The sequence below is a fragment of the Patagioenas fasciata genome, chromosome 2, assembly GCF_037038585.1.
Source record: "Patagioenas fasciata isolate bPatFas1 chromosome 2, bPatFas1.hap1, whole genome shotgun sequence".
NCBI classification, from domain to species: domain Eukaryota; kingdom Metazoa; phylum Chordata; class Aves; order Columbiformes; family Columbidae; genus Patagioenas; species Patagioenas fasciata.
The window spans coordinates 42479316-42493266 of NC_092521.1; the positions used below are offsets into that span (position 1 = coordinate 42479316).

Consider the following 13951-nt stretch of genomic DNA (forward strand, 5'->3'; position numbering starts at 1 on the left):
ATATTCTTGAATAAAAAGAATAGCCTTAGATACCAGTGCTGGCCTAGAGTCTTTCATCAGCAAGCCTCACCCTCGTGTAAACAGTCCATCGGGAGGCTGTTTATTATGGATTTATTAGAAACCTCGTCAATAACTTACTTGTGCTTTTGATAATTCTGTATTTGGTTGCCAGGAGACTTGTATTCCTGATGAGATAAAATGAACAGGAAATCCTCTATAACCTTGCCACTTTTTTTCAGTAGTAAATAAAAATCAGAACAACGGTTATAAAATACTAGCTACTGTAAACAGAAGAAAAAAGACAAGCATTGCATATTTTAAATAAAGCAACATACAGCCCTTTTTGCCCTCTCCAATTATAAGATGATAAAAGATCACCTTTATAAAGTAGAATGACCGGATTTGGTGGAACGTGGCTGTTTTGGCTCCAAGGTATTTGTAGCGTTATAGTATCAGAGCCAGGATACAGCTGCCTTGTGACTAAGACGTCGTTCACTGAATAAGCGCTATCCAATCCCTCGACGTCACCAGACATCTGTTTCCTGTTTTCATTCTTTCTTTCACTGTTATCATTTTATCCAACTTACCCTTTCACCTGAAAACCATTTAGAAACCTACAGAAACCAACATGTGCACGCATGTGTATATCAAAGAAGTTGATTTTGAAAAAAAAAAAAAAATTGCTGAGAGCAATTTGTTCATTTTAATACAAAGAGCAGGAGTGGAAACAAAGTTGCCTTCCCCCTTCTTCTCCTCCCAAAAATACACAATGATACATAAACACTTTTGTCTTCTGGTCTTCACTAATATGACTAACTTCCTTCTTCGCTTCCAGTTAAGTAGCTTTCCTGTTGAGTACCACCACCTCCACAAAATACAATTGTGAATTGATTCATAAAAACAGAAACATTATGGCACAAATAAGGGAAGGCAATAAATACTCTTCCCCTCCTCCAACTCCTTCCCCAATGGGGGCAGTAGTATTGTAATAACAAAAAAAGAAAAAAAAAAAAAGTAAAAAAGTATTGCTTGTCATTTAAGTTTCCAAACCAACAATCATCAGGATGCAGAACAGGATACATCTAAAGTGAGAAAGTTATTTACTTCACATTCAAGTTAACACTAGCTATACTTTTTTTGGCATGCTGTATTATTCTTAATGTTCCAAAAAAGTGTTGCGCGCTGTATAAAATATGAATGTTAGTGCCACTAAAACCAAATTCCTGCTATTCACAATCCAATTTTATATTGGTGTTGTTTTCCTATGTTTCACCTATACTTAAAGCACAAGTCAGGAGAATGACCGGTACTGATAGCATCTAACACACATTAACAACAGACAATAGAAGTTGAAGAGTAAATTATCAAAAATTAGTGACTTTCCATTGTTAATCTTTGGATTTCAGATTATTTAATCATCGTGAGAATAGAAGACTTGTTTTATTTCATTTTGCGATTACAGATGCTCATATTAATTTACAAGGCGGTTTGTTGAGTGAAACAAATATCTGAGCAAGTTCACAAACACCAACAAAAACATTCATCTGCTTCTTGTTATTCCCTGAAAGAAAAATAAGATTTTTTTTTTTCCTCCTTGAAGCACACAAGTGGAATACAGGTGTTATACAGGAGATTCTGGCACTCAAGGCAGCTTCCCCTAGGAGATGAGATGGTTTGGCAGCTACAGGAAACTATATATAGCATTTCCAAGGGCACACGAACATTGGAAAGCAAGACTTCTTCTTGTGTTCTGGTCTTCCGGACTGTTTCCTGCACCATAATAACCAAATTATTCATATTTTAAAGCCAAATGCAGTATCCATTAAAGTTCATGTAATTATGAAACATCTCACTAACTTCTAAGGAGTCTGATCAAGTTCTGATGGATTAATTTAGTGTCCTCTCTCATCTTTCCATTTACCGCTTGGTTCATCATCCCAACACCCAATCCTAAACTTCCATATGAAACCTAGAATACTCCTGTATAGTAATAATACAGTATTCTGCAGAGACTGATGAAACAAATGTTTGTTGGAAAATAGTTTTCGTAGCTGTATCAAGTCAGTGTGATTAAAATACTGTTTCCCATTAAAAGAATTTGTTCATAACTTTTCACATCTAAATTTGTTTGTCAACGGTCACATACGCAATCTGAGATCAAGCTGATAACTGAATCTTAATTGTGTACTTAATCACATTCCCATTCTTCATGATCTACTGTTGCTGTCTAATATGCATTAACTCTGGATTCTACTATGCATTTTTATTAATGGCATTATGTCTGGACAAGTTTTAAATTCAGTTTGAATAATAAAAAACATTTAAGATAGCCTTTTTTTTTTTTTTGTAATTTAGATAGAAAGTTATTTTAAACTGCACACCCCATCTTTCTCAATTCCACCTGCAGGCATAAGACAAAAATCAAGACCTCTCAAGCTCTAGTGATACTGATGGAAGTGGCAAAATCCAAAACATCGCTACGGAATTGAAGAGGTTAATGAATTCTGCAGTACTTCTTTATTTCTGGTTCTTTTTAATTTCCCCCCTCCAAAACCAGATGGTCTACCTCTCAAAGGTATTCAGGATACCATTTTCTAAAACAAATTATAATGATATTTAATAGGATTGTAAAACTAATATGGGCTTCGTACAGCCATATTTCTGGTTTTAAACTGAAGGGGGAAATATGAACTAATTATTAGGTCAAGCAACTCTTTGGAACCATTCTCTGAAATAAAGGCAACATCAAAACATTTTATCTGAAAAAAAAGAAATGGCAAATCATCGCAAGAGAAAGTGCCCGAACACACTCTTTATGTCAGATTCTACACTGTTTATGAATGTTAGGACTTTTCATACACTGTATTATGATAATAAAAAGAGTTGAGAGCTACACCAGAAGATTACATAAACAAAAATGTATGTTTTGTCTAGTCTAACAGGAGCCTTAAACAAAACAAAACAAACACCACTTAGTATCCATTATTTCATACCCAGATGTTTCCTGTGCACCTGCAGTTGTCTCTAGTCCTGAATTCATGAGCTATAGTATTTTAACAGCCTCTCATCAGTTGGTTTGAGAATTTTCTTGTCTGCCATGTTCACGATCCAGCCTGGAGCAAGACCAAAAAATATCTGTCTAGGATCCTTGCGTGTGCTTAACATTTTGAAGAGTTCATCCTTCGTTATGTCTGGTAAGACATAGCCATATTTCTTGGCAAGTTCAAGCCTGGCTTCTGCAACCTTTGATGGATCTGCCAGGTATCCCCGATTCTTTGCATCTGTGTAGTAGCGGACTAAATCTTCAGGTGGAAGCATTCGCTTTGGAATAGGCTGGCCACGCAGAAAAAATACTACTGGCTTACATAAAATTTCTGTGGACAAACATGAAAGACAATTAGGTATTATGCTTCATAATACATAGTTAAAGACATTAAGTGACACCTTATTTAGTATTTTGTGCTAAATAAATTATTAAACTCTTATTAAAAAGTACCATGCAAAAAAACAAATCTTAAGAATTTTCTTGTTCAGAATGAGATAGTGTTTCACAAATTTCATCTAACAAAGTAAACAACAGTGTTTAACTGATATTTATAGTGACAATCCGGATGAATCATTACTTCTAATATGTTTAGAATGACTACTTTGGAAAGATACCACAACTAAGCTAAAAGACACCATTTATTTAAAGGACTGACTTCCAGGTTAAATGGCTATTTACACAGTGTACCAACAAATGTTAGCATTTTAAATAAAGAATCAATGGCATGTGTATCTATTTCATCATTTGTGAGACTATCCTCTCAAGTTTTACTGAATTGGGCAAATTACATTCCAGATCTTTTAAACCTTACTATTTTTATTATTTTCTGGATTGGAAAAAGAGAACTTGTATCACTCCAGGATAACATATTTTGCAACTAAAAAAGCCTGTTCCTCTTGTTCTCAGCCTCATTCACACATGAAAGCTCCATTATTGTCAATAAAAACTGCATGAATGAATATTAGGCAGGATGCAGCCTCAAGCAAACCAAAGCTTCATTCTTCAGTGAAAGTGTTCTGAAAACAATAGCCATTTTGACTAGAATGATTCTGAGCTTCCGTAACTTATTTCCTCACTTTAACTGGAAAAATATTTTAAATTAAAAATATAAATATCCACAGTTCTTTTAAAATCTATTTTTTTCCTGAATTTTCTCAGGGTTATTAAACACTTGGAAAAGTTGGAAGACAAAAATTCAAAGAAAGAGTCTTTATTAAGTTGATAAATGACAACTAACACTGGTAGGGTTAAACAAGTGAACAGTTTAAAAAATAAAGACCCCAAATTGAGGATGCATTACAGTTCAACATTATACAACAATGTGTTGTTGAAATTTTTAGAATAGAAGTGGATGATTTTCCAAGTAAGAACTATGTTTGCAACTTTGATTTGCATCATTTAATCTTCACACAATCAAAACAAACAAACAAGTCAGAAATTAAAAGAAATTCTTACCCAAACTCCTTGGATCATAGAATGATGTTGTAACAACACCTCCATTTTTTTCTATGGCTGCAATCGCTAATTCAGATGCCCTCTGCACTTCAATATTTACTTTTGCTGCAAAGATATCAGCACCCTGTAAATTTCAACACATATTAGAGTAAAATTAAAACGAGTGGGTTTGGACATAGATTTATTCTTCTCTGCAAAGCTGTAAGAAACATTAAATCCTGCAAAATATTATGATGTGTCTGTTCCCTGCACCAAGACAAATAACCAAACTGTCCTCGGTGTGAATAAAAAAAGTTCGTCTGTCCAAGGTATTAATACATTTCTTTCAGTACATTCTAGGCTTCTGTTCTAAAATTCTAGTTCAACCTCTTGTTATGTGTGACTTAACTACTATGTTTGTAGTCTCTCATGTCTTAAAACACCATCTTGGCTTTTTTTGCTAACACACAGTGCCCTCTCGTGGATTTGTTACCAAAAAATTCCCACAGCAAACTAATTGAAAATGGCAAAGATGCTTCCAACACAGAGTAGGGTCAATCTGACAGCCTGGTATGGAAAACTGAAAACCGAAGGCTTTACATGTCTGAAGTAATAAATATCCTGTATGCATACCTCCTCCACCAGCTGGACACCATAATCCCTTTTGAGAGGTTGCACTGTTACACCTCTGGCGTTAGTGAGCTGCGTTAAATCAATTGGTTGTGTGGGATCAACTCTACCCAAATCAATCAGGTACTGCAGCCTCTGAAGACTGAGCGGTTGATACTGACGTCTGCAGCTGGGGAGAGAAAAATAAAACAAAACACAAACAAAACAATGAGAAATTTACAAAAGTAAAGCTTTAATAGCAACTGGTTAACTGAGATACACGACAGTGTATTCCACTTTCTACCTGCTCCTAAAAATACCAAGTAGGCGTTTAAAACACACTCATCTATAAGTAAAAATTTCAAGTTTAATGCAAATACAATCCCTAGTTACAGCCCAAGACTTCATTATGCCTTCAGGCTTGCTCACACACCCCCACTGCAATATGATATTAATAATTTTGCTGTTGCTGAGCTAAATTTACTCCAGAATACCTCTCCACCACCTGGCTGGTTTAAGGAATTTAAAAAAAAAAAAAAGAAAGAGTCAGCATTTCTTGGTAAGTCAACAAGATTCTAAATAACTACCATCTTCAATGTCCATCCAGCCTGGTAGCTTCACTTATACATTCAGAAAATCTGTCAAAAAAAAAAAAAAATCCTCCCCTCCCATACAAATTTAGCCCAAGACTATTAGCAAAACTCTGTATGTGCTCCTGCATCACTTGCTTATGTCCAACAAGATTTTTTTTAGTCCACTACCACTGTACCTGACATCCCACAAGTATTGAATGGAGTCTTCCTCAAAATGCCACCAGGGGAGAGAAACGTTGAGAAAATACGCATTAAGGTGTATCTCCAAAGGAAACTAGAATATATTGCCAATAGCCATCAGCTTCAGCAGAACCTACTTGTGCATTTTATAAAGTTCTAGCTTTATTATGCGAGCTGATCCACACTGTTCAGCATGCTCCTATCCTGCCATGATAGTGTTGCTCAAGTGCAGTTACAGTGTTCACTAGAAAAACATTTACAATAGCCTGGCATTGAAATTTGGCAATAACACTGAAAAGAAATTACAGAGTAGTTTTTTTGTTCCCACATGCTGTCAGATGCAGTTAAAACCAGCAAGATCCTATTTCTTGTCATTGTAGAAACTTGGGATTTTTTGCTGTTGATTCTTCAAAAACATGTGACCGCTGTTGACGTAAGCTCAGTGTCTGCATTCTGCAGTGTTTCCTTCGTAGGATCTACACCATGTCTTTAGCTATTGGAAGTACTCCTTTCAGAAGAAAATGACAGTACGTGGAAATACAGTTTGAATCACGCTTCAAAACTGGAAAGACTGACAGAGAAAAACTTTCATCATCAGGACAGGTAAGTTATACTCCACACATAAAGAATGGAAATATAAAAATGCACAACTACTTGATGAAGTTGAAGTTTAACAATTTTCAAATGAATTCACAAGTCCTTTCATTCTTGAACTGTCTGCTACGTGCGGCATATTTTTTCTTACTACTGCCTAGAACAACTTCTCTATCCATATAATGCTTTCATGATCATACCTAAAATCAATCAGGGTGACCAAAGTAATAAAAACGCTATCTTAAAAACAAAACCAGCTTTAAACAATAACAAAACAAACCAACCAAACGTGTAATTGAGAATGTAGTGGAGGAAACTAATAAAAAACTGGCATACAGATCTCCAGCTAAGAACAGTGACTGGTTAGAAGAATAATTTTAAACATTAAAAAGCTGAAAGAGGGGCATGGCATAAACAAGAACATCATGTGAAGGGGACAGAAGTGTCAAACAAGGCAGAATGACTGAGAAGAACAATAGTCAAAGATGACTTAACGGCTTCATCCAACGGATTTGATATTAAAGAGCTTGTTAAGATCCCAAGTGGACCAGGTAGGAGTGCAGATAAAACCCGCAGTGTTGCAGGGCTAAATAAAAAAAAAATTGTCATGAAAAGAAGTAGAATTGCTTGCCTAGCAGTAGACCAGGTAAAAGAATGAAGCAAAGAGAGATCACAAAGCAAGGCTCCATGCCCAACATCCTTAACTCGAGCCAACGGGACTGTTCCCAGTCATTTCAGCAGGTTATCTGCTGTGCAGACAGGCTACAGGAGAAACAGGTACATGTGGAGGAGTGGTCTGAGAAAAGAAATACACTCAGCTGTAGCAGGAAGGGAGACTGCTATACGCAAAGAAATGGGCAAATAAGCAGAGCTGTAAACCAACAGAACTTAATTCCTTTAAAAAAAATAATCTCACAAGAAATAGAAGATGCTGCTGGTAAGGGAGCTAACAATCAAGAGCAATGTCTCATTTTCAGGGAGGTCTGTTTTGGCATATTGCATTCCAGCTTCAGAAGAAAGACCAAGCAAAGCAGACAACAATTACTTTCTGACTAAACATGAAGAAACTTACCTATGTCCCTCGTTAAACCCATATTTTGGTATAGCCAAGTAAAATGGAGTTTGACCACCCTCAAAGCCTAATCGGGGGCGATTTCCTCTTTGTCTTTCTCCTTTGTGACCTCGACCACACTTCCTGCCTCCATATCTTCCATGGCCACGTCTTTTCTCCTTGAAAACAATCAATGATACATTCAGGCAACTATTTTGGCAATAAGTATAAAACATAAGATTTCAGGGATCCAAAGAACAAGCAAAATACTGATTCTTCAGGAAAAATAAAGTAACAGCTCTTTTCTAAGGGGAAAACGCATCAGAAAAGCAGTTAATGTAATTTTTGCAGAGCACAGCTCTAGGTAGACACCACAAATAGTCTGAAACTTTACATGAACACATATTGCAACAAAATGAATACCAGTACCGAATCCTACATCTTACACCCTGCATTCTCCAAGTTAGGGAATTTTTCTGAATTACTATTGATATTTCCTATATCATGAGAAAGTTGCTCAGTGCTCAGAAGTTTCCAAACGCTGACAATGAAAACCACTAAAAAAAAAAAAATCAAATCAAATCAATTCTAATTCAAGAGGCAGGGGAACAGGCTATATCTACTATGCACATATGATTCTTTTCATGGACAGACTTTCTAAAGTAATACTGCAGTCATAAGTAGCAGTTTAGCAATCTTCTTGCACTCAGTTCCTATTTCTGCCAGCAGATGCACTTGCATAGCTAAATGGTGAATGGGATAAGCAAAGCTAAAACTTTTTTCTTTTTTAATTTAAAATCTAGGTTAGTTGCACCATTCAGTACAGTTCATGGGTATACAAATATCTATTGGATTACAAAACCAGCAGTAACCAAAGGTGGAAATGAACAGCTGGGAGCCACCACTACTAAGTGAAACACTGCCAGCTGACTCTGACCTAATAAAGTTTTCTGTGTAAGGTGACTTTATTTAATTCATATACTGAAGAATCTGCAGCACTAAGACTCACTTTGATTTCTTCACACTTTGTCAGGGATAAGACAGAGCCACAAGGTTCAGAATCCTTGCTGCTGTGCCACATGTGGTAGAGCTCACTGTTCAGCTCCAGGAGGCACAGTCACATCTCCACATCCCTTTGATGGATCCATTTGATCTTACAAAGCTTTTCCCATTGAAACTAACATTCACTGGAGCATGAACGCATATGGAATGAGCAATGTCATGCTGCTGACTAGTCTCATATCTGCACACCGCAATTCATACATTTGCTATTTTCCATTGTGTTCCTTAATGTTAATCAGTCAGGCTGGGATACATGTAAAGCAACACAGTACAAACAGCATTTGTACTGCTTATAAGCTAACTTTGGTTAAGTCACAGCATAGTCACTGTTGGATCAATAATAATGTACATAAATAATTACTAAAGAGACTACTGTAAGCCTCTTCAGCCTCTCATTTTATGTGTTCAGAGCTCAGATGGTAAAACTTCAAGCACCACTAACCCTATAAAACACTGTGCAGTTAGACTGCAGTACAGAATACTTAGCAAAATGCAGGTCTGAAAACTGCTCATTACATCATGCTATTTGATTATTAGCCTAATACCACAAAGACATAAAATTTGATGTTTTATGCTCTTTATTATGTCTGTAAGGTTTCCAAAGTTATGGAGCACTTAATGTGCATTGAAATATTAGTAGAAAAGTTGGTATGGAGATAGATCAGAAAAAAAAATGCATTAATGTATTTGGAACATCATCTGACCTAAGATGCACAGCTTACCTGTATTAATATTAAATAGTGTAGCACTCAAGTGCAGACTATCCCTGCCACCAGAGGAAGCTGGCACACTAAGCTTCTTTACTCACAGTGCTTCCTGTGCTGACACAAGAAGTTGTGTGGCTCTGTGTTGGACAGGTCAGGGAATTAAAGTAGATTAAAAGTAATTTTTGTCTGACTAGTTTTCAGCTGGTTTAGTTCCTTGCTTTGGCTCACCACACAACCTCCAGCAGCAGAGAGCACCTGGAAGCAAAGAGAGGACACTTTTGGCCCACTCAGCCTTTCTGGCAGCTGCCTGTACACACACCAGATGACATCGTGACTCTAGTTAATACAAGTACACCAACAATATCTGGTCACAAATGGAACATAATCAGTACATTGACCAGATTTTACATTGTTCGAGGAGCCAATTAAAACCTTTTTTCCCACAACTTCTGTTTGTGAAGTCAAATGCTCTTAATCCTGCCCTGTTTATTTGAGAACTTCATTAATCACAAAATACGGCTGTCAGGCACCAAAAAAAAAAACAAAACAAAACACACCAACCCAACCAAACCAAAACAGAGAAACAGCCGAATTCACTTGTACAAACTCTAACTGAAGGTAAACAGCAGTAACACGGGCAAAAAAATGCTAATTTCCTATACGGAGCTGCAGGTTACTTGCCAAAGACCCTGTGAGTGTACACAAACCTCTGCTTTCAAGATTTAAAAGAAAAAAAAAATGTTTTCCTAAACCCAAAAGCCACCTCGAAAAATGAAGAGTCCTGAGACCAAACACTGGCAGGAAAGCATCAGTTCCAGTAAAACTCAAGTTTAAGTTGTTTCATAACTTCTAGACAATAAACCTGAAAGCATCATTTTGGAGCCTGGACTGACTTGAAAAACCTTAGTAATCACCACTCCAGTCCTGCACAGGGCTTCTTCTTCCAGCTCTGCTTGACTGTGGCCAAGCTGGGTGTTCGCAGCTTCAAGAGAAGTAACTGGACAAGGGAACCTCAACAGTTGCAAGGGGGGAAGAATTTCCACTCTCTTTTCTTGTCACAGGTTTATGAGGTTACAACTATGCAGCACTCACCTGCTCCATAAGCATCTCTAGGGTAACTTGACAGCTGACAGGGAAGAGTTGTTTGGTGCTCTCTGTCAGTTCTCTAATTCTATGACTTAAGCCCTTGAACCTCATCACCCTGCCGATATTGCCCACAAATCAGGTGGGTTTCTTCCTGGTTGCTCTTCTTTACTCCCCAATTACTTTACAAGGAGACATGGAAGAAAACATTCAGTTGTGGTTTTGAGAAAGCAATAGGGAGAATGAGTGCTGGCTGGTATCACATTCCTTTTCTTTCTAAGCTTTTTAACCCTTTTTCAAACATATTACCCCACCTCATAAACATTTGGTATTCTATAGTTTTTATGGTTTCTGCTTGTCCCTCGGTGATAGTCCTGAGGTTTAGCTAGAGCCACTCCTCAGCCAGTTCTCTGTGGGGATGGGCACACACACCAGCTACAAGACATACAAACGGCAAGAACAGGGCCAACACGTACAAAACTGCTACCCACTCCTCAGCCTTCCCACGCCTATTCCGGCCAGGCCGCTCTCCTGGGCCTGCCGCAGCATCCTCAAAGACCTTCTGACAGCCCTCGAGGCAGCCGCCACCAGGGCCGGGCGTGCCCCCTGCCGAGGAGCCCTGCCGCCGGAGGAAAAGCGTGCCTACGAGCCGCCCGACAAGCTGCAGCCACTCACCCGCTTCTTGGAGCCTGGACTGGGCCTTAGGTTGGCCAGGCTGACCCTGGGTAGTGACCGCAGGAGCTCCAGCGCCTTGGTCCCGCCATTCCCACTCATGTCCGCTCGCCTCTCAAGGGCAGCAGCAAGGCTTGTCCGGGTGAGCTGCTTTACGGCAGAACCGTAAACCACACCTCCCGCGCCTTCCCAACAGTGTCGCGCAGCCTCCACCGCCGCCGACAGGGCGGGGTAGGGAGTCAGTCACCCGGTAGCGCAGGGGTGCGGGGTGACCCGAGCGAAGAACTGAATTAGGGAAGCTGCCGCTGAGGAGATACGGAGCAGAAAGGCCGGTTCTCGTTGTGAAAGTCACCCGGTCCCTCTCAGTGTCACATCCCACGCTCCGTCCTGAAACTGCTCTTTGAGCAAATTGTTCCTCCGGGTGGAATCTGATGCAGGTCACCTCTGGGAGAAAAGGTCACACCACAGCTCTGCCTGTTCCGAGAGAAAATGGGTGAAGTGGGAGAAAGCTCCAAAGAGACCTTATTGCAGCCCTTCATTACTTAAAAGGGACTATAAGAAAGATGGCGACACACTTTTTAGCAGGGCCTGTTGCAATAGGACAAGGGGTAATGGTTTTAAACTACAGGGCCTCATCCCTGGAGACATTCAAGGTCAGGCTGGACAGGGCTCTGAGCAACCTGATCTAGTTGAAGATGCCCCTGCTTATTGCAGGGGGGTTGGACTAGATGAGCTTTGAAGGTTCCTTCCAAGGCAAACTGTTCTATGATTCTATGAAATTAGTGAGTTTTAACATGAAATCTGACCCCCTTCACAAAATAAACACACAATGCAACAACACACATGAAATGCCACGACAAACATCTTACCTGAGTCCTGAGGGGAACAACCTATTAGAGAGATGTGTAAGAAAAAGGGACCTGGGGGTCTTGGTGGACAGCAGGATGACCATGAGCCAGCACTGTGCCCTTGTGGCCAGGAAGGCCAATGGCATCCTGGGGTGTATTAGAAGGGAGGTGGTTAGTAGGTCCAGAGAGGTTTTCCTTCCCCTCTACTCTGCTCTGGGGAGATGGCATCTGGAGTATTGTGTCCAGTTCTGGGCCTCTCAGTTCACAGACAGGGAACTGCTGGAGAGAGTCCAGCACAGGGCAACAAAGATGATTAGGGGAGTGAAGCATCTCCCTTATGAGGAAAGGCTGAGGGAGGTGGGGCTCTTTAGTTTGGAGGAGACTGAGGGGTGATCTTATTAATGTTTGCAAATATATAAAGGGTGAGGGTCACAAGGATGGAGCCAGGCTCTTCTTGGTGACAACCAGTGGTAAGACAAGGGGTAATGGGTTCAAACTGGAACACAGGAGGTTCCACTTAAATATGAGAAGAAACTTCTCCTCAGCGAGGGTAACAGAACACTGGAACAGCCTGCCCAGGGTGGGGTTGTGGAGTCTCCTACTCTGGAGACATTCAAAACCCGCCTGGACACATTCCTGTGTAGCCTCATCTAGGTGTTCCTGCTCCAGCAGGGGGATTGGACTAGATGATCTTTTGAGGTCCCTTCCAATCCCTTACATTCTGTGATTCTGTGATCTTAGCCACCAGCACAGGAAAAATACAGTTTAGAGCATGTTCTGCCTTGTAAAGCTGTCACTACTTTAAGCAGAACCTTGAAATTGGGTAGAAAAGCATCACTCACGTGATTGATATCTCACTGTAAAGGGACAGCCAGCTTACAAGTCTTTAAAAGCTCAGAAGTTCCCTGAACATTCGTCTGTAACCTGCAGGCCGCTTCACACCAGCCCAGGCCATCCCACTGCTCTGTGACTTATGAATGCCCAGTCCCCGCAGAGCTGTGTTTCTCCAGCAACCCTGAGCCACGCTGGCAGCAACCAAGAATCCAGGTAAGATCATTCCAGACATATCAACTAAAAGATTTTAAAAATATTTTAAAATGTTAGAATCATAGAATCATTTCAGTTGGAAGAGACCCTCAGGATCATTGCGTCCAACCATCACCTAACTCTAGCACTAAACCATGTCCCTAAGAACCTCGTCTAAACGCCTTTAAACACCTCCCGGAATGGTGACTCTACCACGTCCCTGGGCAGCCTGTTCCAACGCCTGACTACGCTTTCCAGGAAGAATTTTTTCCTAATATCCAATCCAAACCTCCCCTGGCACAACTTGAGGCCATTTCCTTTTGTCCTATCACTTGCTACTTGGGAGGAGAGACCAACACCCTCCACGCTACAACCTCCTTTCAGGTAGTTGTAGAGAGCAATAAGGTCTCTCCTCAGCCTCCTTTTCTCCAGGCTAAACAGCCTGCTCTTTTCTCTGCTAAACAGCAGACTTCTGACCTCCTAGGCTGGAGGTTCACCAGGAGGCCACTTCACAGAAGTGACATTTATGTGGTAAATAGCACGGTAGAGAGGGAAAACAAAACTTTGTTCATGTACCAAAAGGATTTTCTGCAGCAAGAGTCAGGTTCAGTGTACTTGATAAGCACCTAGCACAATCTGAAGTTCCTAATGTTTTAGGAATCTTTCATTCACAAACTGTATTTTCATAAGAGATTTGAGTTGGGTACAGTACAAGAGGCAAGAACACACACTAAAGGAGGGATAAATCAGAACACAAAAAGCTACCTGTGAAAATAACCCAATTTTGTCAATAACAGGGACCCCCAGCAGCAATACTATGCATCAAAGCAGCCTAATAATCATAGCAAAAGAGGGTGCGTGTTTAATGTTACACCATTGGTGCAAAGACTTCTGCAATATATTTTATGCAGCCATACTGATAAGAATATTAATGTTGTTGAGCAAAAGCTTTGTAGAAAAATGTCCCTGCTGCTTATGGAACACACCAGTGGGAAGGAAGGATGTGAAAGAAGGATAGTGTGCATTCAGCTGCTGTTTGAGCTGCC

General features: G+C 39.9%; 1 protein-coding gene across 2 annotated transcripts; it reads right to left on the bottom strand.

Moving 5' to 3' along the window:
* Positions 1-1421: 1421 nt before the first annotated feature.
* MRPL15 (mitochondrial ribosomal protein L15) lies at positions 1422-11209 on the bottom strand. Of its 2 annotated transcripts, XM_065832001.2 has the most exons (6): positions 11035-11209; positions 7529-7686; positions 5114-5279; positions 4502-4625; positions 2994-3374; positions 1422-1770 (listed from the first exon to the last, which is right to left on the bottom strand). In XM_065832001.2, the coding sequence occupies exons 1-5, from the start codon at positions 11131-11133 to the stop codon at positions 3037-3039; spliced, it is 885 nt and encodes a 294-aa protein (XP_065688073.1). In that variant the 5' UTR covers positions 11134-11209; the 3' UTR covers positions 1422-1770; positions 2994-3036. The 2 variants fall into 2 exon arrangements, with proteins under 2 accessions (XP_065688073.1, XP_065688072.1); XM_065832000.2 differs by having other exon boundaries at positions 1422-3374.
* Between the last annotated feature and the right edge of the window lie 2742 nt (positions 11210-13951).

Coding starts and splice junctions, on each gene's coding strand:
- MRPL15 (XM_065832001.2), bottom strand. CDS start 11,133: ATGAGTGGGAATGGCGGGACCAAGGCGCTGGAGCTCCTGCGGTCACTA. Junction 4,626..5,113: donor GTGTCCAGCTGGTGGAGGAG/GTATGCATACAG, acceptor TGAAATTTACAG/GGTGCTGATATCTTTGCAGC. Junction 3,375..4,501: donor CTATGATCCAAGGAGTTTGG/GTAAGAATTTCT, acceptor GTTTGTCCACAG/AAATTTTATGTAAGCCAGTA.